Source organism: Desmodus rotundus, chromosome 9, assembly GCF_022682495.2.
Source record: "Desmodus rotundus isolate HL8 chromosome 9, HLdesRot8A.1, whole genome shotgun sequence".
In the NCBI taxonomy this organism is placed as follows: domain Eukaryota; kingdom Metazoa; phylum Chordata; class Mammalia; order Chiroptera; family Phyllostomidae; genus Desmodus; species Desmodus rotundus.
The window spans coordinates 100,368,424-100,392,122 of NC_071395.1; the positions used below are offsets into that span (position 1 = coordinate 100,368,424).

Genomic DNA, 23,699 nt, shown 5'->3' on the forward strand with positions numbered 1-23,699 from the left:
ATATGTGCTTTCTGAAGGGAAACCAGAACCTACAACAAGGGAATTTTATCACCGCTTTAGCTGGCAATGAGAAAATGCATTTGCTGGCTGACTCAAAGTTTCACAGTTTATTTTCAACTCATCATCTATTTTAAAAACTACTAACTTGAGTTTTGCCTCTGGCTACCTACAGTTCATCTTTCCTGATGCCTCAGCATTCCTTCTTAAGCTCTTCTTCACAATTAACCTCCAAAATAGTCCCAATTCCAAATATTCTCACCTGCTGTCTGCATAAATCATCGAAATACCTCAGAAGTCTGTAATTTCTTTTTTTTAAAGATTTTATTTATTTATTTTTGGACAGAGGGGATAGGAGGGAGAAAGAGAGGGAGAGAAATAGCGATGTGAGAGAGAAACACTGATCAGTTGCCTCTTGCCCACTCCCAACCAGGGACCAAACCTGCCACCCAGGCATGTGCCCTGACTGGGAATCAAACCTGTGACCTTTCAGTTTGCAGAACCATGCTCAACCTACTGAGCCACACCAGTCAGGGCAGAAGTCTGTCATTTATACATTCATATCGTACTTCCAAGACAGTTTCTCATACTACAAAGAGTCACAAAAATCCCCAGTCAACCCATGTGTCTTGATGTGGGATTCAGAAAATGTGCTTAGTCATTGTTATGCCTTATTTACCCTTTGTTTTCTCTGTTATCAAGTCAGATGTCTTTAAGCTCATAAAATTATGTATCTCATACATGGAACAAGCATTAAACTAGATGCTGGAGATACAAAGATGAATAAAATACCAGCAAGAGAAGAATCTGTTAGCAAATACTGTCAAGAGTGGGAAGCCGGGGGTGGAGGTGGTGATGGGGAGACTGCTTTCCCCGGGGAGCGAGTACTAACTTCTCCTCTGGAAAATGGGACTCGTGTGATTTTTGTTGCCCTCTTCTCAATGGCAGGAATAAAAACCAGAGCATAACCAACTAAAAATAATAGATATCATTTTTCACTCATTAAGTTATAAACAGTAATATCTAGTGGTGAAATTTTGTCACTGCTTAGTTATCATAGCCTCTTTGGAGAACAATATTTACCAAACTTTTTCATGTGTTTGTCTGGTAATTCTCCTTCCAGGTATCTCCCCTGAGAACTACACATGTGTGCAAAGAGACCCGCGTAAGTAAGTTAATGGCGGCATTCTTTGTAATAGAGGAAACCGCCCCACTGTTCCTCAGTCAGAGAGACCATGCAGTAGTTACAGAGAACGAAATGAATCCTTACGTACTGCCATATCTGCTGGATAACTGGAACTAACTGAAAATACTGAGGTGGGGACTATTACAATTTCAATCCGTCGCTGTTAAAACATAAGACAAAAAAATTGTAGTGTGTGTATGTACCTGTAGTGAGCAAAGTTGCTTTTTTTTTTTCTCCCAACAGGCACTCCCTACTCCCCCTTCCTCCTTACAAACAGAATGGCCAGAGTTTTTTCTCAAGCAACAGCCAGGTAGCTATGTGCTTAGGGCCAGCAGGCCCCTGGGATGAAGCGTGACTGGTTTTAGGAAAAATCGGTTCTTTTTGCTAAGGAAACGTGAGGCAAAGTCTGCAGGGTGACTTCCAGGACCACTTTCTCCTTTGATCAAAAGGTAAAGCCTCACCAGGAAAGGAGCTGTTTTCTCCCCGTCCCCTTTCTTCCAGCTTGGAATGCTCTCATGTTGTGTGAAGACGTAGGGCTTGAGGTGCAGCAGCTGTTTTGTAGCCATGAGACAGTGGCAAAGTGAACCACAGACACACCGACCAGAGATGGGTATTGCTGAGCCACCAAATGGATTCTGAAGCCAGTCAACCACCTCTAGAATTCGTAAACAATAAATGTCCTTATGATTTAAGCCACTATTTTTAAGGTTCTGTTTCTTGCATCTAAACACATAATTGATTCAATAACAACAACAAAAAACCTACTAGCAAGATATACATCAAACTGTTAATAGAGGTTCCCACAGGGAGGGAGGGAAAAGACTTTCACTTTTTGAAAAAATATATTTTTCCCAAAAATATATTTGATTACTGCTGAGGCCAAAAATTGCAGGGGTGGGGGGTTGGGACAGGGAACACAGCTCAATTTCAGGAACCATGCATGGCCTATGTTTTGAGTTCTAATTTGCTCTGTACTTCCTCAGGCCCTGGTTCATGTAACTTCTTCCCACTTTACTGTGTGTTTTGGAAAGCCACTTCAAATCTTACACAGAACGACTTTATAAACAAAGAAATGCAACAAAGGGTATAAATCGGTAACAGAAGTCCTCCTCGGTCTTGCTAGATGTGCATAGTTCGAAAGGCACAAAAAGAAAAGGCAAGAAGGAAGCATCAGCAAAAACAAGGGCATGGGGGGGGAAATAGCTGGCTTATTCAGGGAAACTTCAAATAGCTCACTATTTCTGAACGTAAGGTGAGTGAGAAAGGTGCAGAGAGGGGAAGAGGCAGAAATAACGGGCCTCTCTGCCAAACGCAAGAGCGTGAATATCATCCTGTACCTGACCGGGGTCTTGATGATGATAATAACACCAGCGACTAACATTCACTGAGAGCTTGCTCTGGGCCAGGTGCTGTTCTGAACCTGATAACTAGTCCTACAAGGCACGTCTATTTTTATGCTCTTTCCATACATGGGGAAACTGAAGAGTTTGGGAGAGATGAACTGCTGGAGGATTTTAAGCAAGAATATTATGCTGAGATTTGAATTTTTAAAACACATCTCTACATACTCAAATATTTGCAGATCAAACGAGGTACATCTTGGCTTGAATTCAGAATCACCTGAGAGCTTGCAGGTAGGGATACAGATAAACCCTCCCAGGAGCTGAGTGTTGTTGAAGCTGGCGAGGCAGCCAGTTTATTATACTAGCCTCTCTTCTTTTGTGTGTTTACATTTTCCATATACATGGTTTAAGAAATCTCTGGCTGCAACAGGAAGTTTCAATGGAAAATGTGAAGTAGGAAATAATGAGACCAGTTAGGGGATTAACAGGCGAGAGGTGATGAAAACTGGGGAAATGGTAGAGCAGGGGAAAAAAAAAAGGATTTGTTGAAAGAAAAAAACAACTGCTTGGTAACTAGTCTTTGTGGTGGGGGTTAGGGGTAGAGAATAACCTCAGGTTTAAAGTCAGTCTTAGGTACCTGGGGTAGGGAACTAGGTTAACGGAGGGGCTGTTAACGTTATAGGGAATGCAGAGAACCCTTGAGTGTATACCCCCAATATAAACATATTTGTTCATAAATTACCTATATGATCTACGGTAGAAGTGCATTAGAAAACAAAAAATACTTTGGCACAGCATGCAAGCTCTGTTTCCTGTCCACAATCTGATGGGCTGTAATATGTTAAGAGTATGCACGTCCCGTGTTACCTGTAACAGCCAACATATGGAAGCAACCCAAGCGCCCATCAACAGATGAATGAGTAAAAATGCCGTGGTACATGTCTACAATGGAGTATTACGTGACTATAAAAAAGAATAAAATCTTACTATTTGCTGACAGCATGGTGGACCTAGAGGGTATTATGCTAAGTGAATTAAGTCAGTCAGAGAAAGACGAGCACCATCTGATTTCACCTATATGTGGAATCTAAAGAACTAAATGAACAAACAAAATTGAAACAGACTCACAGACAGGTTGCCAGAGGAGAGGGAAGTTGGGGGACCGAGTGAAAAAAGTACAAGTTGGTGGTGATGGAAGGACACTTGACTTGGGGTGGTGAACACAACACAATGTACACAAAACGAGTTACAGAATTGTACACCTGAAACCCATATAGCTTTATTAACCAATGCCACCCCAATAAATTCAATTTAAAAATGTCTTGTAATAAAAAATTTTAAAAGTACAAATTGGTAGTTGTAAAACAGTCACAGGGCTGTGAAGTACAGCATGAGAAATGTAGCCAATAACATTGTAGTAACTACGTATGGTGCCGGGCGGGTACCAGAAATATTGGAGGAAACACTCTGTAAAGTATATGATTATCTAACCACTATGCTGTGTATCGGGAATACAGAATAACACTGAATGTAAACTGTAACTGAAAAATAACATTTAAAAGGGTATGCACACCCTCCTTTGAAGACCACTCATCTGAGTGAGGATGACGGCTTTAAGATCAGATGTCCAACCTCTCGGAACCTTGACTTACTCCCCTATGAAAACAAAGTATTACTTTCCTTACAGAGAACAATGAGAATTTTTTGAGATGACATGTACACCCTGAAGTCAGCACAAGGAGGGCACCAGGGGCTCAGAAATGCTGCTCTGACCCCACCTCCTCCCTTCTCCCCACGCCTCTGCCAGCTCCCATCTCCTCCGGGTAACAGAACGGATCCTGCTTTTTGTCATTACACATGATTTTTGTGTCATGAATTTGGAGACAGATTTAAGTGAGATCCCAAGAAACTGAGGGGCTGACTGGAGGTATAAGCAAGCACTTCATTTTCATGGGCATCTGCCTGCCTCCACCCCATTGCTAAGCTCAAGTGTAAACACTGCCGCTGGTCGCCTGGTTCTGTGCAGGCTTAGAAAGGGTTATAGAGCCTCACCAGAAACGCACACGCCGTAAGGCAAGAGAGGGCCCACCTGTAATTTGTTCGAATGGAAGAAAGTCCCACAGACTAGTAATTCCTGTTCAATATGAGTGGGAATGGGAGGAGATGAGTGGGATACACCAGACTTCGACTTGTCGATTCATCACTCCAAATAAACCCAAGCACATCCTGTGGGCCTCTGGCTGGCAACGTGTCTCCTCGCAGCTCAAGATAACCCCTCCCTCAGAACACAGAGACGAGCTACACTCATGGTACCTTAGCCAACTGAGAATTGCGTGAACAAGCTCGCGACTGTGGCCGTCATCTCCTGGAAGAGTTAACTTGGCGCTGGTTACAGAGAGAGGCAGAAAGAACCTGACTCAGATTCCCAACTTCCCCCGAGAGTGAAAACACTGAAAGATAAGAACCAGGATTGGTAGCATCTGTAGAACAAACAGCACATTTACCTGTCTTGGGGATTAGAACCAGGAATTCTTTACTCTGCCCCTAGAAGGGTCTAAAAAATGACCCAGAGACATTAGAGTTAAAACTTAAACTCTGCTCCCATCATTTTCTCTGGAATGAAACTGCCTGTAAATCTTTCAGCCTCTGAAAACCATATGCAAAATAAGCACATATAAGGCTTGGCGTCCGTTTCTGAAACAATGGTCTAGCAGAAGCTAAAGGCAAGGTGTTAAAACAAAACAAAACAAAAAAAAACCCTACAAAAAGCTTTCTTCCCTCAATTACTCTCACGATCCAATGCTGCCCTCTAGCAACTGGAGAGAAATAACACAAGCCAACTGGAGTGGAGAACCTGAAACGTTTAGCATTAGAGCTCTTTATGTGGAAGACGTTGATACAAGAGCAGGGGACAGAGGAATGGTCTCCACCATCGTACAATAGCCCATCTAAACAGAAATGTCCTTTTAGAAAGATGCCGGGGTGTGTTAACACAACCCACCAGCACAACAGGGCTGCTCTAGGTCATTGCCGACAGACCTGGAAGGGCCGTACGAACACTGGAGACAGCCCCCACTGACCAGTTGTTTGAACACAGTTAAGTGGGATCTATTACTTCTCTGGGCAGAGCCGTTTTTTGTCACTGGAAAACTTCTTCCTCTCACCTGACTTTTCCATGTTTTAGCAAGGAGGTGGGGTGAAAGCTTAGAACAATTCGATATATCTCATAATCAATACTTCATAAATACATGGTATAGTGTCAGTTTTTCCTATGAAATGTAGGGACTAGTCCAAAGCAAGGTTATCATACAATTAAAGAATTATGGAATCAACTGTCAACACTGGAACTTAAAGGAAACATTTAAGTTGCAGTAAGGAATATTTCCAGGAAGGGGAGTGGCTAATTGATGCAGATGCCGGCCCGGGAATCTCTGTGTTGTGGCTAAGATGAGACAAATTCACACTGACTACAGAGTCCCGTGGAGGAAAAAGGAGGGCACAGCCACTCTCTCAACACCCAGACCCTTGCCTTGACAGGCTTTTATTGCTTTTTTGGGCACATTACATTGAGGATGATCATTTACTATGCACAGGTTTGCTTTAGGCGGTTACAGAAAACAAAGGAGAGGATGTTGCTGATTACATCAAAAAGGAAGGATATTTGCAAATGTAAAGGGAAAAGTGGTTGAACTGGTTACACTCATCCTTGAGAGGTTTAGCATAGATTTTAGGAAGTTACTTTAAAGATGTGCAGTAAACATTCAGGGTGGGGGAGTTTTAGCAAAAGCAAGCCTCAATAGTGGCCTAGGTATAATGCAGGCCTGATTCCCCACGGGAGAACCTATCCGTGCGTGTGGGTCCTGTGTGCTGGACCTTGCTCCCCACTGGCCTTTCTGAGTGGGAGCTGGGCCCACGCCACGCAGAACGGTCTCCTACAGCTAATAATCAGTAGGTCAAGTGTAATGGGTTTTGAGTGCCTCCTCTCCCACAATCACAACCATTTGAAGTACCGAGACCAGAACAGTCCTTGCATTTCCACAATCACTTTTCCAGGAAGTCTTGGAAGTTCAAAATTCATTCTATGAGATCTCATTGCTTTCATGTCAGGCCAGTCAGAGCCTCTGTTAGTTGTTACCCTGAAACACGGAGAGATCTAAGGGAAAGGGGGCAACATTAATCAGGGTTAACTGTGAAATATGAAAACACCTGCCTATGTTAATTCTGGCGACAGACAGGTGTTCTCAATCTCTCATGTTTGGTGTTAAATCATCCAAGTTAGTGTGTCTGAGTGTAGGTGGGGAGGGAAGAACCAGACTTTTATTTTCAAACAAAAGTTGCCATGTGTTTATTAAAACATTTCTATTAACTTAAATATGCACAGCTGGCTCAAAACTCATTATCCACATATCACACGTTCTGGAAAGTTTCTGAGAAGATCTATCAGGACGGGCTCCTCCTGTGACTCAACTGAGCCTGAGGAAAGAACAGGAGAAGTTACACTTGATTTCTGACTGCTAACCAACAAACACGCACCACAATGTAACTCTGGAAGGCAGGATGGCCAGACTGCTTCCCTCTCCTGGCTCATGTTTTGCTTAACATTCTTCTGCTTTGAAAAATTCTTTTCTCTATTTAAATCTACATGCTCTCCCAGAGTCTCCCAACATTTGTGAATCTCAAAGACCAAATCAGTCCATTGTGATGAACAGGGGCAGCTGCAAAGCTCAACCTCCGAACTATCACCAGCTCTGACTCAGTTCAAAGACCAAGCCACGGGAGAAGGAGCCATGTCCTACGCTTTACAACTAATGATCAGACATTAACTAGCTACAGGGCAAGCCACTTACAGTCTCTCAAGAAACATATACAAAATAAGAGGATCTGAGCTCATGAAAGCTTTAATTATACAGGAAGAGACTTTCCCACTGTTCACTCTATTCGCCTTTGTGGATTAAATGTCCAGTAATTCCAATACTAAGGAGTGGAACTCCGAAGAAAAGATCCAGATTGCTGTGGTTTGGAGTAAGAAATTCCCAAGGAAGCCCTGGCTGGTGTGGCTCAGTGGATTTGAGTACCGGTCTGTGAGCCCAAAGGTCGCCGATTCAATTCCCCATCAGGGCACATGCCTGGGTTGCAGGCCAGGTCTCCAGTTGGGGGTGTGTGAGAGGTAACCAATCAATATCTCTCCCCCTCTCCCTTCTTCTCTCTCTAAAAATAAATAAATAAGTCTAAAAAAGTTTTTACTAAAGTTTTTAAAATTTTTATTGTTATTCAATTACAGTTGCATGCCTTTTCTCCCCCTCCCTCCCCCACTCCACCCTCCCCCTTGATTTTGTCCATGTGTTCTTTATAGTAAAGTTTTTACTAAAAAGAAATTCCCAAGGAAGATTCAAGTCCAACCGGGCTCTTCCTGATCTACTTCCATCCCACTCCTCTAACTGAAATGGAGATCGGCTACTGCAGTCCCTCCTCTGCCACGGACAGCAACGGTGTGACCGTAAAAACGGAAGCAGCATTTAAAAGGATTTTCTTACTTCAAATAATCTCTTCAGAAGTCTGAGTAATGGTGCAACCTGAAAAAGTAAAGGACAAATAATCCAAGCAAGTTTGCGATGACCCAGAGTATTGTCGATCAGATCACAGCACGGTACTTGGAACACCGTACTTGGGGGAGGGGCGGGGGGTGGGGGATGCAATCACCATCATTCTTCCCAGGCGTGCTAGGTTAAGACTGCTCAGTCTGACATTCTGAAGGATCCTAATGCTAATGCCTCAGATTTTAGGTGAAGGCGTTAAGCTTGCCCCAAAGCATCACATTGGGGTCCATGAAACACGTGGTCAGCCATACCCACTAGAAATCAGTCCAAACTACTTGGTAGAAACTCTCACTAGAGATCAATACTCTGGTGAAGAGTCCAGTGCCCTCTGGCTTACTTAATGAAAAGAAAAATCCAGTTATAATAAACGGAGCTTTGGAAGAGACTTTCAAAGCGTAATAAGACTGCATTCTGTTATAATTTCCAAACTGAAAGAATCGCCGAAAATGATCTGAAATGAGAATGATGGAACATATCAATCTTCCAGGTATATAACCAATTTTCCTTTCCAAGTAAACAGAACCTGAAACCATATTACTGTTTGCTATACTCTCTTTTCTCAACTATATCCTCAAAATCAATTTACATGCCTCCTTTTCTTCACTCCAGATTTCATTTTATGTTGAAAGCAGGCCTTCCCTGAAGCATACAAACATAACCACAGCTTCTATGCAGCGTTCGCTACCAACACAAGGGAGCAAGGGGAGGGGGCTGTGATTTAAGCCACAGGTTTCTGGCTCCTTGGTTCTCCCTCAAGAGCCACCTGTCACCTGTATCTTCTGGCAACAATGCAATTAGATTTCACTTGTTCCTTGCTTTATAGCTAAGAATACTGAGTGCAGCAAAGAACCCAGGCAGAGCATAACTTTTGGATATCTTTGTGGTTAACAGCCTTACTTATAGCTTACAGCTGCAGGGAAAGAAACATTTTTTTTTAACCTAATGGAGTAAATAGTGAATTGCCAAATCAACAAAGGTTAATCTAAATAAAAGACACCAAGAAAGTGGCAATATTATTGAAGTGGCTACTTTTCCTCAGTTTGACATTCTTAAAATACAGCTCTAAAAAAAAAAAAATTCCCCAGGTGAATTTTCCGCTAGTGACATTTTATGGTAGAAAAATGCACATTTTGTTAGGTGAGATGTCAGGCTCTATACTCCACAATTTATTCATTAATAACTTATCATTGTAATTGATTAATGAATGAACAAATTGTACGTAACTGGAAAATCAGGAAATGTAACAACAGCACCTCTTCACGTTTTCAAAAGAAGATGACAGGTATTTCTGACTTTTAAACATAAATAATACCTACCTATACATCAGGGCCTTGCCCTTTTCATTGCCTAAAGCAAAATATCCACTTCTTGGAGAAAAATCCATGGTATGAACAAGAGAAATATTCTTCTTTTTCATGACTGGGAAGTTTGAAAATACCGTACAGGAAGGAAGGTGAACCTGCAAGAAATAATAAAAAGCTTTAAATTGCAACAACTGGGAACTCAACTTTCTTAAACTTCAATCTTCATTCTACCTTTTAGCTGGGACAGAAAGTACATTTTGATTATAGTACATGTTAATGTAGCAAAATATTCCAAAATTAACATTTGATTTTCAGCGTGCTATTAACTGAGAGGAAAGGAAGAGAAAAAAGTGTTTTCTTGATGTTTCTAATGCAGCATCTAGCATGATGCCTGGGAGATTCAAATGTTTGCTGAATGAATGAACTCAAGTGAAAAGTCAACAGCAATACCCATTAAGGCTCTGACTTAATGACCACAGTAAATACTAAAATTTGTCACAGGGAACAGATATTTTAAACATTACAAAGAGTCTGATTTTATGCAACTGGAGCCTAGGCAGAGTCGTGTGAAGTATTCCAATGGCATATAATTTCCTTTTCCCACTTTACTTGTCAACTGTGTGACACATTCTCAAGGAGGACTGAATTATGAAAACCTAGTTTTTCAAGTGAAACTGTGTTCTGATTTAGAGCCAAAAGCTCCCCTCAAGGCCAGGCCAAAGCATAGAGGGACAGTCTTCTCCTCCAAGGAAGTCCACTTCTGGGACAAATGAGTCAGAGTCCAAGCTAGGTGAGACAGGTCCTCACCCAATCTGTAGGTAAATAAGGCCAAGCACAGAAGCTGTTACCTTGACAGAGGGGGATTTTAACAACTCTTTTTCAAATGTTCTCTAGCTCTTTCACGGAATACAGCACCCTCATGTTCAAATACATAGAGTTTTCATTCAGCTCCTTAGCTTGCTAATCTGCCCTCCCCCCATTTTTAGATGAGGCTTTAAACCATCCAATCAAGATGATTTTCATAGAGAAGTACCATTAACGTATGTACCTATCTATTAAACAGGTTTCACAGGCAGTCACTTACTAGGTCCTACTCCCTGACATGTATTTATTAACCAGTGTGTCAAGAAAGTATAAAGTTTAGAGTGAGTCCCCATGCCATTTTCAGCTATTCTCAACTTCTCCAGAAGACAGGTTTCTCACGGCACAGCGTAGCATCAATGCAAAGGCATTAATGATGACGGGAAGTGGTCTTGACCCATTCACGCTAGGAAGCTGGAAGTACCCAATTTGATCTTGACTTTTAAACTTCTAAACCACCACCCTGAACAGATTCTTTGAAAAATTTAAGTAAAAAGCAGACTAGCATTTTAGGAGAGAAACCACAATAAGAATATTGCAAAGTGTATTTACACTTAGTTTGGGAATGCAGAAATCCTAAGTTTTTGACAAGTGGTTTGGCTCCTTGTTTTGCTTGAGTTATTAGAAGTTTGCATCCTCCAAGCATGCACCAACTCGGAACAGGTGATCCAAGGCATCATGGGAACGGACCATGGGAAATAACCATTTGCTGCAGGTGCCAAGAACAGAACTGTCCCATGATTACGTCTGTTCCCACCTTACCTGTAGCCTGACACTCTTAAGCCGTGCCCACAAATTTGCTCAGTAACTTTTCTGTCATGACTTGGAAGAGTGGGGAGCTGTTTTTCTGACTCTTCCAAGAACAGAATATACCAGAACCAACCTTTCGACTTGAATGACTCCTTAAAGACAGTATTATACCACCCTTTTCATTTTCTGAAATTGGAAAAAACATCCTAATTTGGATTCATGTAACTTTATACTCAAGTCAGTTGTGTATTACACCAGGGAACTCCCTACAGGGCAAGAACTGGGGCACAAGACACACAGCACTTTTTTTAAAGCCTATTTTTAACAGAAGGTAGCTGTGTTTTCTGTAGCTGAATAAACAGAAGACCAGAAAGACTGTGGTAAATACACACACTTACGAAGTTTACAATGTAAACCGTGTCCCCTCGGATGTGCTTTCATACAAAAAACACCCTCTCACACCCACACAAAGTGGCCATGCTTTCCCACTGTGTTCTTCCTAGTGGAGAATGAACACCAATTTATCGACAACTCATTTTCCTATTTTATCTCCTCTACTGACTTGGCTATTGGGGGCAAAAAAAACCCGTTTACCATGTCCTCCTACACGACCCAACTATGTCTGTGTGCCAAGTCCCCAGTGTGATCTCCGCTGCATCAGACGTCTGCCCGCAGACCAACACCACCTCGTTAGAAAGGGACTGTGCTATAACCTCTCTTTACAGCCGTTGCATTAAAAGCTGTAACTGAACAATTAAGAAAAAGGCCCATAAAAACCAAACGTCTTTACCTGAGAAAGCTCCCTTTACCTTCAACCACATTTCTGTCATTACATTTAAGGGCCCAGGTATCAAAATTCAACAAGTAAAAGCTCACTCGTCCTTAACGTAATGGGTAAGAAGTTCTACAACTTTCTAATACGTCCAACGTTACAGTTGTACTAACAGTTTAACCTTGGGGTCCCTTACTGGTGCCCTGGCTTAGATTTGTGTTTCCTGTGCCGTGCGGGGGGCAACGGCGCTGTCTGGATCACCGTGAGAGATTGCACTTAACGGGCCGACACTGTCTCGCCCAGGTGTTCCGACGCTGCCGTGCCTGGGTGCTTTCCATTAGACGTCATGGCTGTCTAAGGTTTAAAAAATGGGATGTGGCTGTTACTAATGAATTCCTTGTGTGATTTTGCCACAATAAAAAACCATTAATGCCGGCATGATTACTGAAGCAAACTAGGCAGAACTACGAGGTGTCCTGCAGAATAATTATGTCGACATGAAACAGATCCCATGGTTTTATAAAGCAATTTACTACCATGAAAATGATAAAACATTAGTATGTACTAGTCCACCACTCCCATTAGAATGGAGATTTTTTTAATTTTAATTTTATTGTTGCTCGAGAATGGAGATTTTAAACCTGACTTGAACTAGAACTTTCCTGTTTATCAAATGAGGCATTCAACAGAGAGGCAACAGAACAATGCTGTAATTTTCAAATACTTTATTCCAGCAGAACCCCCCCACCCCCCAGAGAAGATGTCCTGCAGCGTGCCAATACGCATCGGACGACAGTGAAGCTGCTCCCTGCGCTACAGGTGGGGGCTCAGCCTCCTCCTGTCACACTCGCCACCTCAAGTCCTGTACACATTCCAGGGCTTTGAGGAATTCAAGAGAAACACAACTAAAGTGCTAGAAAAAAACATGGAATCTACTAGAAGCACAGTTCTGCCCTTTATTAGCTATTGACTTTGGGTAAGTTAATTATCTGGCAACTGTTATTTGACTCAAAGGTTTTTGTTTGTAATTTCTGTAAACTATACACTATTATACAGTGCAGATGAAGTATGCAAGACTCTGCTGAGTGAAAGAAAAAACAGTAGCTCCTGTGAAGTGCTTACAACCTGGTGGCAAACACACAACAGCAGCACAATGCCATCTCTAATTCCAAGTTCTCTGCCATCTTATAAAACTGGTGCCGAGAGCAAATAACTGTTAAGTGAATGGAGAAACTGACTCTGCCTAAAGGGCAAGGAACTTCACAGAGATGCAGCGACATCTAAACTGAGCTGAGATTGGGCAGAAGAGTTAACACAGGCCTGAGGCTGCTAATCCTTAGGAGAGCCTACTGACAAGGGTGGCCCTTGGATGGTGTCTGGGAAACTGAATGGTAAACAGTCCCCTCCACCGATTTGAAACTTCCTCTAAATGACAAGGACGGCTCACTGTGCCTAAACCATGTATACAACGTGGTCTACCCTAAACACCTGCGTGTACTTCCGGGAGCCCGGATTTTTGGTGCGTGCTGGGCAGAGGGTACCTGTATGATCGACCCCTGATAACAATATTGGCACTGAGGCCCTAAATGAACTTCTTTAGCACATGTCGTCACATCTCACTGGAGGAATTACCCACGTCCTATGATTCCACTAGGAGGGGACTTTGCCCCACGCTGATTTTGCACTGTATCCTTTCCGTGAAATAATCTTTAAGCATAAATACAACCATATATGAGTCCTGAGTCCTCCTACAAAATCATCAAACTTGGGAGGGATCCTGGGGAATCCTGGCACAGAGGTATATTCACAAGTACTATTCTAGCTACTTAAATTGCAATCCTCTTACACAATTTATTTTCAAGCACAATTTATTTTCAAAATCTAGGACTTGCCTCCATTCCATTAAAACAGGCCTTAAAAAGGTCTTTTCCTCTGGGAAAAAACTGTAGAGGAACGAAGTGTTTGCCTTAAACAAATTCCTTAATAATATATCGAAAAAAGGAAACCTCTGAAATGAAGAATAGCCACTTAAGAAATGTTAATATAAGAGCACAGCTTTCCCAAAAGAACTGACATCATACAAATTTGGTGGCTATTGTGCATCTTTTATACAACCAGACCTGAAAGCTACACTACTAGTAATTTCTACTAGTCAAAAGAAGCTACCGTATTTTGGGGACTATAAAGACCCACCCTCCCCCCCATTTGGGAGAAAAATGGGCGTGTGTCTTATAGTCCAAATGTATCTTACCTGGGTTGCTGGGGGGGGTGGGGGGGGTGGGGAACGGTTTTCTTTTTTCCTGTTTTCTTCCTCTAAAACCTAGGTATTTCTTATGGTCTGGTATGTCTTATAGTCCAAAAAATATGGTACTTTTAAAAATAATCCAACACTCTTCCTTCCCTGTTATCTTTGCATGTTTCTTAACTTTTAATATGTTACCAATGATAAAAGGAAAGGGTAAAGAAATATTACCAATCTGACTGCTTCCTTCATTTTCTCTGAAGCAATTGCCAAGATTTCTGTGGTAGGATTGAAGGCCAGAGAAGAAACACCTGTAACCAAGTTCATTATAGCTTTTATCGGTTTTGGGTTTGTTTCTTGGAGACAAGAATCTTGACTGTATATGTTCACCACTCCACAATTAGAACTGCAAAGAGAAAAGGGAATACCATGGATTAAAAACAAGCCTATTTGAACATCTTGCCCCACCAGCTCCCTCCTCGTCAGCCTGTCTAAGCAGTCGTGCCCGCAGCTGCTGATCGCTCTTCCTCCAGGGACCAGGGAGGCAATGAGGCTCTGCAGGGGCCCCAGAGTCCTTGTGACTGATTCTGCCACTACCCTCGGGGAGCAGACCAGGCTCACAGTGCCTGCCGCACCCCGAGTTCCTCAGGGGAGGGCCCCCCAAGGCAGTGTTGCTGGTGACCACATGTCCAATGATCCCCGCACCCACGAGAGGCCAGCCTGTGCTGCATATGGAGAAAGGACTGGGAACCTAGGGGTGGCCTGGCCTACAGGCTTGGCTCTCCAGGCGGGCCTCCCTGCACCACTCCTCGTGGGCTTCATTTCTGAGGTACATGGCATGTCCACATGCAGCCTCAGTTTCCAATTTGGCTCCTTGCCCCTTGGAAAGGGATTTCCGAGGCCCGGGGTTCTTGGTCCGTTGTTTTCACCGACCCCTAAAGAGGCCCAGAAAGCTCTGCCCTTTTGTGGAGACAACAGCAGTTAAGGAAGTGCACAAGCGAAACTGGACAAGTGGGGTATGATGAGGAACTCGATGTTGGAATACAGTGATCTGGAGCAAAGGAAGTAAAAGTCAGGCACTGGCATTTTATAAAACATTTACAGACGCCAGCCCTGCTCAGCGAGCCGCAAGTGTCTGACTCACCACATACGACCTGCCATTCGAACGCAGCAGTTCTCCACACGGGGTCCCTCTAGGTCCACTGAGAGAACGGCTTTCCCCACTATGTTCGGCATCCACTAGATGAAACAACCCCACTTGTTCATAAACCGGAAGCCTTGGAGATCATGCTACGAATCCATGGTTCTTCCTATAACGAGGACTGTACTTTCCAACAGCTTGGAACTTCCATTCATTTTTCCGAATCCTACCCTGACCCTCAAAATGCCCAGCTCTAGTGCCAGGATCTCCAAAAACAACTTTCCCAGATGTTCCTTTGTAACAGTCTTCCCCATTCCCTAGACTCTTAAAAAGCACTGTCTGAAACAAGCTGCAGCCCATGATGCGCTGCCCTGTAAACAGAGATACAGGTGTGCACGCCCTCGCCACGGGATCGAGACCTGTAAGGTGATGATGCACTGTCCTTCCATCTCGCCACCCCTTGTTCATGCTCAGTAAGTGTTTTTGTGAGTAAGAAAACCAAAGCACAACACATCACTGAATAGAACCGGTTTTTCTTGCATTTTGAACCATACCTGCCCTGAAGATGCTGCAGATGAAGTAAAAACCCACTTTTTATGTTTGCGAGTACTAAAATTAAAGGACTATTAATTCCAGGCCCTAAATCATAATAAATTTCATGCTTTTATATAGCCCTGAATTATCCAGTATTCTTTTGAAATAAAATCAAAATATTTGGGGGGTGGGCAGTGTGGAAAGAAGACAGAACTGGGACCCAGACAACCTGTGTTCCGGATCCAGCTCTGCCAATAACCAGTTTAATGAGTAACAACCAATGAACAAAACTGAAATTGCACCCACTGACCTCAGTTTCCTTAGCAATACAATGACTAAATTAAGAAAAAGTCTGTTGTGCTGCCCAATACGGGAGCCACTAGACACAGGTAGCTGCTGAACACTTAAAATGTGACTAGTGTCAACGGTAACTGAATAAAAATTTTATATCAGTACACTGGAACAAGAATAAAATCTTGAGTAAAACTAAAAGTAAGTGACTAGCGTCACTAAGAAACTAAATTTGTTATTATAATTAATTCAAATTTAAACAGCCATACGTGGCCAGCGGACATGCACCGTAGGATTAAGCTAAAACACCATCCAGAAACTAGAAATAGATATACAAACAAATGGAGCAGTAACAGGAAAAGGACGATCGTGATGAGAATAAACTAATACTGAAAATATCCTAGAGTACAAAGATGAAAGAGAAACTTTTTGTTAGCTTTAAGTTACAGAAGACTAGCTTCCATTCTCCAAATCCAGTTATTGAAATCACAAAAATCCTGAAGCAGTCCTACGTTAAGCATTTAAAACCCAGAATTAAGTAGGAAAAACAGAAACCCTAGGTACTTCCAGAGATTTAAAAGGATAAAAAACAAAGCTACATAAAAGCTGGCGCACAGAATGATTGACGTTGACTCTCCATAGGGATTATGTGGACGGCACAAAAACGTCACACTGGAGACACGCTGGACTCTGTGCTTTCTCTGCTTCCTACAAACTTAACTTACAAAACTCCTACTAACTGCACCATTTATACATTTAAACACACAAACACCCAGAGGTGTACCTTACAAAACATAGCAGGGTGGTCAAGAGAGCAGGCTTTGGAGCCAGACTAACGGGGCTGTACTCTTGGCTTTACCACTTACTGTTTGGATGACCTCAACCAAGTCACTTAACTCACAGAGCCTCAGCTTCCCCACCTGTAGAGTGGAGATAATAATACCTATACTACGGAGGAGGACATGAGGCTGAAGTTAGTTTATATACAAAAATATATATATGCACACAGATACACATGTAGAGTTAATATACGAGGTCTGTCCAGAAGGTATCCAGCCATGTAATATGAAAAATAGAGACATGTATTGAAGAAGATACAAGATACAAGAAACATTGTATATAGGACAATGGCGCTTCAGTCCCCTTCAAAGTAGGCACCTTGGGACCTCACACAGTTCTCCCAGCCACGAGCTGTCCCTGTTGTATCTTCCTGAATCTCAATGATGGTCTGAAATCGCTTCCCTTTCAAAGGTGATTTCAGTTTTGGGAAAAGACAGAAGTCGCAGGGTGCCAGATCTGGGCTAGAGGGGGGCTGAATCACGTGAGTGATTTGATGTTTCACCAAAAAACTCTGCACAAGATGTGATGCATGAGCAGGCACATTGGTGTGATGAAGCTGCCAACCACCAGCTGCCCATAGCTGCAGCCTTCTCAATCATCCAAATAGTTTCCCCGCAGGAATGTTCAAGCTTAACGCAAAATTTGACGCAGATTTGTCACTCTACTCGCTCAGTCATTTTGAATGTGACGGCCACACAGTACACGCGCTCACTCAACAGCATCTACCACTCCCACTGACCAGTACAGTGAAGTTGTAACTGTTCACGCAGGCACATTCCAGCCCATTCTCCTTGGCTGCCAGGTTACATGGAGGCTGTAACCATTCTCGTCGTATTAACAATGGCTGGATTTTTTCCGGACAGACCACCTATATAATATGTATTTTAAATGTACACATGTACATATATGGTCATACATGAAAAAGCCCTGACCAGGGTGGATCAGTCGGCTGAGCGCCATCCCGCAAAGCAAGAGGTCACCGGTTCACCTCCCGGTCGGGGCACATGCGTGTGCTGCATGTTCAATCCCCAGTCTGGGCGCACACAAGAGACACCTGACTGATGTTTCCCTCCCTCTCCTCCTCCCTCCCTCCCCCCCGCTCTACAAATAAGTAAACAAAATCTTCAAATAATTAAAAAGAACAGTCCTTGGCACATAGTAAATGCTGGGGAAAATTTTGCTATTGATATTATAAACATTTTTACTGTAGCAATTCTTCAAAACACAATCTGAAACTACTTAGGCGGAAATCATAGTAAAAAGATTAACTTGTGTATTTTTAAGAAGCTGATGAAGGTTAACGTCAACAAATCTCTAATCACTGGAGAGAACTTTGATTTGAAATATAAAAACCTTACATAGATTTAATATCTACATTATTAACATAAAATGTGTGTATGTTAAATATACAAAATTGAAAAATAATTTGGCATTGACCTGAGGAAGTAAGACTACAGAGCTCAAGACCCCACTCCGCCAGTGTTTTCACCTGTGTGCGACAGCACTGGCAACCCTAGGTTAACTACAGCCGCGGAAGATGACAATGCAAAATGAGAAGAGTTCTCTATTGACAACATCCTCAGTCTCCCCATTTCCCTGTCGGAGCAACACTGCAAACAGAAAGCACCCACTTTATGTCACAACACTGAATGGGAAGAAGTTCTGAAATCAAAGGAGTAGTGAGTTCCCAGTAGCAGCAGACAAGACACAGGGGTTTCACACACCAGTACTAGTGGGGCGGGGGGGAGAAAGGAGGGGTGAGGGAGCCAACACCCCGCCAGCCAGGTGGGTTCAGTCAGGCCTCTGGCTCCTCCACCTCCAGTAACTGTTTCCACCTCCCTGATAACATCCGAAATTCCTTTAACAAGTGTTAAGGCCTTTCTTTACAGGTTTAACAAAAATATCTCATAATGTTCTTTAACTAAACACATCAAAATTTAATTACACTCAAGGCAATTAAAATCAAGTGAATTTAAACTACTACTATCAGAGCCTTTCCTATTTGGGCCCTTCAAAGAGGATTAATAAAAGTGATACAAAATAGAGAGGCAAGGATCAGAAAAAGACTGATTTCACAAATTTAAGTAAAGGTCATTTTGTGAAGTTATTCTTTCCCCACATAGAGGCCAAAGCAGTTCTGCTTGAAAGTAGCTATAATTAGTTTAAACACCAGTCTTCATCTGAAAGGAGCTCTCTTCCCAGGAAGTCCTCCTAATTGTGACTCACTGCCTCAGTGCACACAACTCTGGCCAACACTGGGCTCAAGCTGCCAAGTCCCTCCCTACAGTCTGGCACAGGTGTGGTGACTACAGGTAACACAGGAAAGGGCGGGGCCTTAACCAGGACACTCCCACACCAAGTTACCAGCTACCGCCCTACCGCCTGTGGCAGATCACACGATGCTGCCCTGTCCCCCAAGCCCTACAATTTTCCAATGCGTTAGGGATGTTTCCCCATTGTCCACCTCAAAGGTAGGAGCAAAGTGAAGAAAAAATGGTGAGTACGCTACGCTTCTGGAGAGCAAGACCCACTTGTCCCCCGACATAGGGATGATGTGACTGAAATCTCTTTACGGATCCATTGTGTTTAGTCTAAGATAAAGTCATAAAAATCCACTTCTGAAAGTTCTAAAATCCCAGGTGCTGATTAGCGGCTTGGTAGGTATGAATTACAGGTAAGCATCTAATGCCTCCTCCTCCCACCATGCATCTTTAGAATCAAGCAGGGGAATGAAACCATCTTTCCTCCTGAGTAACAACCATTTTTTCCCCTGTGATCCCACAATAACAAATCCTAGATAAAATTTTCAAAATTTCTACAACACTAACAAACAGTATTTACAAGGAACATGTGTTTGGTTTATACCACCCAGCCAGATGAAGGCAGCAACGCTTTTAAGTATCTTTAAGACTTAAAGTAGAATAAGCCAAAGCTTGACTTATTCTACTTCCTAATCAATGGCAAGTAGCTAAAATAGTAACAGGAAAACTTGATGTGATCAAATGGGTATTGCAAATATAAGAAAAAATAGAATGATGTATGTAAGGCACTTTGATATTTCCTCTGCTAAAGAGCTGATAAGCCACCAATAATATTAGTCATTGTATTAAGATGACAAAATGTAAAGGACGTGGGTTTACCAATTTCCTATTACTGAATAGTTTATAAGCAGAACTGTTGATACTTAAGCACCATCTAGCCTATCGATTCTTTAGTATTTTCTTATTAGTACAATGTGATTAAGAGTTACAAGAACCTCTCTTTGCTTACCCACAAGCCACATACTGCCCATTCCTAGATGTTGCAATGCTCAGTCCATACAAGCTACCTTCATCGACAAATCTGTTCAGGCACTTCCTAGAGTTCACATCCCAAACGTAAACTTCTCCATCTGCTGAATGAAAGAGACAAAAAGAGTTTGGTTAATTTTGCTTTAAACTTGAAAGTCAAGTGGACTGACCATTCTTAGTCCCTTTTGAAGAGTACAAGAGACTACGAATAAAGACCTACTATAAATACCCTAGATCTACAAAACTGGCCTAAAACTATTTCTTACTACATCCCCATTTATAGAAAACTGCATCCTCAATTAGTTATTAATAAATAGTATCTTAGAGTGAAAGTCACAAACTCTTCACCTGAGTTGAGCTTTTAGAAAAAGCTTCTACATTTCACTCAGATTACTACAGCAAATTTGGGGAGGAAAAAAAAAAACCCCACTGGCATTGGTCTTCCAACATCCGTCAATAGGTATTAGAGCACTTAATATAAACACGTAGGTGATTTAGATATCAAACTGATGATGGAGGAGAGGAAGTGAAGAATCAACTGGTCCAGACCACAAGGAATTTATAATTTAATTAAAGCACTGTGCACAATTTATCGACTAACAAATTAATTTAAATAGTACGAAATGCTAAATATGAGTAAGTGCAGTTTTGAGAAGGCAGAATTTGTACAAGAAAGAATATTAAATCTGAAGAGACCACAAATATTTTCCTAACAGCAATGGCCATCTGATCGCCAAAGCAGCCCTCGCCTGTTTTCTCGCTCCGGCAGCACTGGCTACTGCTGCTCACCCTCTTCTCCACGCCCGCCACAGATTCGTTTCCCTAACGGCCCTACACGCAGCACAAAGGAGGCTCCTCTCTCACCTGTTCGGCTCTGCCTTTCCTGCGGATATTGCTCTGAAGTTCGCTGTTCTGTGTACTCCTATCCTCCCTGTGGGAACTCAACAAGTCTTACTGCTTCAACTATTTCCTTAACAAGTGAAATTTCCCAGGCTGGCATAAGGGTTCAGGTTAGGCAGCAATGAAACGTAATTGGAAAAGTTTAACAGGGTCATTTTTCAAAAACTTTATGTTTGTCTGCAGGGTAATGGTACAATAAAGGAAGGTGTTTAAAGACTAGCTAGCAATAGACTAGCTAATAGAAAATGGGAAGAGATCAAGGGCAGGAAGGACATCTACAAGGCAAGTCCATTTAATGGTCATAAGTGGATGATGACTTAAGGCAAAAGAGGTAACGATGAATCCATGAGAAAAATGAAAAAACTGGTAAAACTGAAAAGATAAAAGGGAAATAAATTCTTTTTGCAACTCTCCTTCTATCTCAAAACATTCTTTGTATGTAACAATATGAATGATACGCCAATCACATAAACTACTTTCAGAAGAAGAAAAGGAAGACAAAAAGAGAATGGGGGAGAAAAACAAGCAAAATATAGGCAACCCTTACCTACCAGGGTTTGACTTTTGACTGCTCCTTCCTTGCTTTTAGGACCTTTCTTACAGTAAATCCGACCTTCCCCATGGGGACTGAATTTGTAAATGTTTTACATCTGCCTCTGATCCATACACCAAATTTCACTACTCCTGCTGATCCTCTACCTCTTCTCCCCAGTTCGGACTCTTCCGGGGTCCAAGGGCCATTTCATTAGGATTATTACTCCGAACCAGTATTTATTCCTTACCTCTCAGAAGACCTAGCATGTTATAGGGAGTATAGATACTGCTGACCTTCTTGTATTGGTTGGTTAAAAAACACAAATGTAAATAACTCAGCTTTATGAATGTTTGATGACAGGCCCAAACCAGAACAGAAATTAATGTTAAAGTTAATCCTTTCTTAAAAAGTTAATCACATTTAAAACTTTTTAAAAAATGTTCGTGGTGTATTATCAAAGGCTCCCTGCTGAGGTGGACTGCAAGACACCACTCACGGGCAGAACCTCTCTAACACCCCCACTACCAAACCACAGGGACTACTACACTGAGCCTGTGAGAGCCCTCAATGTCCTCTCGGAAAGGGAGCGAAAGCTGCAGACGACGCTGGGAAATCAGAAAGGCAGAAGAGCAGGAAAGCACAAGACGACAGACCGCCAGGGATCACAGAGAGCTGGCCAACACTACCACAGGTGCTTTCCCCCCGGGGGAGCCTCCCCCAGGCTCCTCACCAGTGCCTTTCTCTCCCAAATTCCACGGGCCCTTCTTTTGCCTCTGCACCTTGTCTCCTTCTTCTACAGCTCGCTGCTTCTACTTCTGTGACTTTCTAAGTAAACTTTCTCTTATAGTTAAAAAAAAAAAAGTACTGCAGAAATATCAGGGAAGATGAGATCTGAGTTGCTTTTGGTCAACAATAAAGAAAATTCCAAACAGTTTCCAAGTCAGAAGGATCTAAAAGGGGCAATGATTCTATGTAACTTTCAGAAAGAAAGGCAGTCTCAGAATAACTCATCTTTTAAACAAGCATCTACTTTCCATCTTGTCCCCAAACATCTTAGCTGAGTAATGGTAAATGAGAAGGCCAATGGCAACAAGAACAAAAAATGCACGCTAAAAATAACACTGATTTGCTTACTAAAACATCTAAAATCAAACATTTTATTAAATTTGAAATGTGAACACATTTAAAGCTTCAGAGAAGCTTCTGATCTGGTATCATGTCATTAGCTTAACTTACCGGAAGAGGCGTACACTTTCTTACTATCTGAAGAGAATGTCGATGCTGCGATCCTTCCATTGATTTTCATGCTGCTAATCAATTCTTTAGTCTAAAAGAGTAATAAATATTACCTATCAAATTGTTTTAGGAGGATAACAGAAGGATAACACTGTGTGGAATAGAAGCAACCTAGTTCTCCATTTCATAGCCCCTACTCAACACTGTTTTTTCCCTGTACTCCGAAATTTTCCCCCAAGTGCCCTACGGTTCAAGACCACCCCTACACTAATGTCTCATCCTACACAGGGGTGTCAAACTCATTTTCACTGGGGGCCACATCCGCCTCACAGCTGCCTTCAAAGAGCCAAATGTAATTTTAGGACTGTATAAATATAACTACTCCTTAACAGTTAAGTGAGAGCTTGGCACTGCCAGCCAGCAGGTAGAAATGAGGTGCCGGGCCAGATAAAGCAAGGTGGAGGGCTGGATTTGGCCCGTGGGCCTTGTGTTTGCCACGTGGGTCCTATAGGAACAAGCAACAACTAATAATGCTTCACCTTCATTGACAGCAAATGAAAATATCCAGCAACGCCATTTATGAGCAAGAAGGACCCATCTGGGGAGACTTCGAAGCTCCTTACTATCTTCTCTTTCAAACCTAGGGAAAGTGAATCAAATAAAGATTAACATGATGTTCAATAATGCTATTTTTCACTGAGTGCCTCGAATTAAACAAAACCTAGGCTAAGATACTGAGTAAATCTTACCCCATGCATTGAGTATGACCCAAGTATAAGGTCACTACAATGCTTAGCAAACTTTTCTTTTTCTGTCTTGGTTACATTCACCATTTTAAGCACAGGCCAGAGACTCAGCTTTCTAAACAGTCAACCTATCA

At 42.2% G+C, this 23,699-nt stretch overlaps 1 protein-coding gene across 4 annotated transcripts in view; it reads right to left on the reverse strand.

The window, feature by feature from the left end:
* Positions 1 to 7,844: 7,844 nt before the first annotated feature.
* The window catches only part of UTP18 (UTP18 small subunit processome component), a 34,772-nt gene continuing 18,917 nt past the window's right edge, over positions 7,845 to 23,699 (reverse strand). For 2 of the 4 annotated variants that reach the window (XM_045182120.2, XM_045182119.2), the window contains 6 exons: positions 23,359 to 23,459; positions 22,820 to 22,910; positions 20,129 to 20,252; positions 14,284 to 14,458; positions 9,440 to 9,582; positions 7,845 to 8,099 (listed from right to left, as the gene is read on the reverse strand). In XM_045182120.2, coding sequence (XP_045038055.2) covers positions 8,075 to 8,099; positions 9,440 to 9,582; positions 14,284 to 14,458; positions 20,129 to 20,252; positions 22,820 to 22,910; positions 23,359 to 23,459 — 659 coding nt within the window. In that variant the 3' untranslated portion in view covers positions 7,845 to 8,074. Of the gene's footprint in view, positions 8,100 to 8,175; positions 8,575 to 9,439; positions 9,583 to 14,283; positions 14,459 to 20,128; positions 20,253 to 22,819; positions 22,911 to 23,358; positions 23,460 to 23,699 lie in introns of those variants that run through there. The other 2 variants (XM_071219361.1, XM_071219362.1) reach the window with 2 other exon arrangements.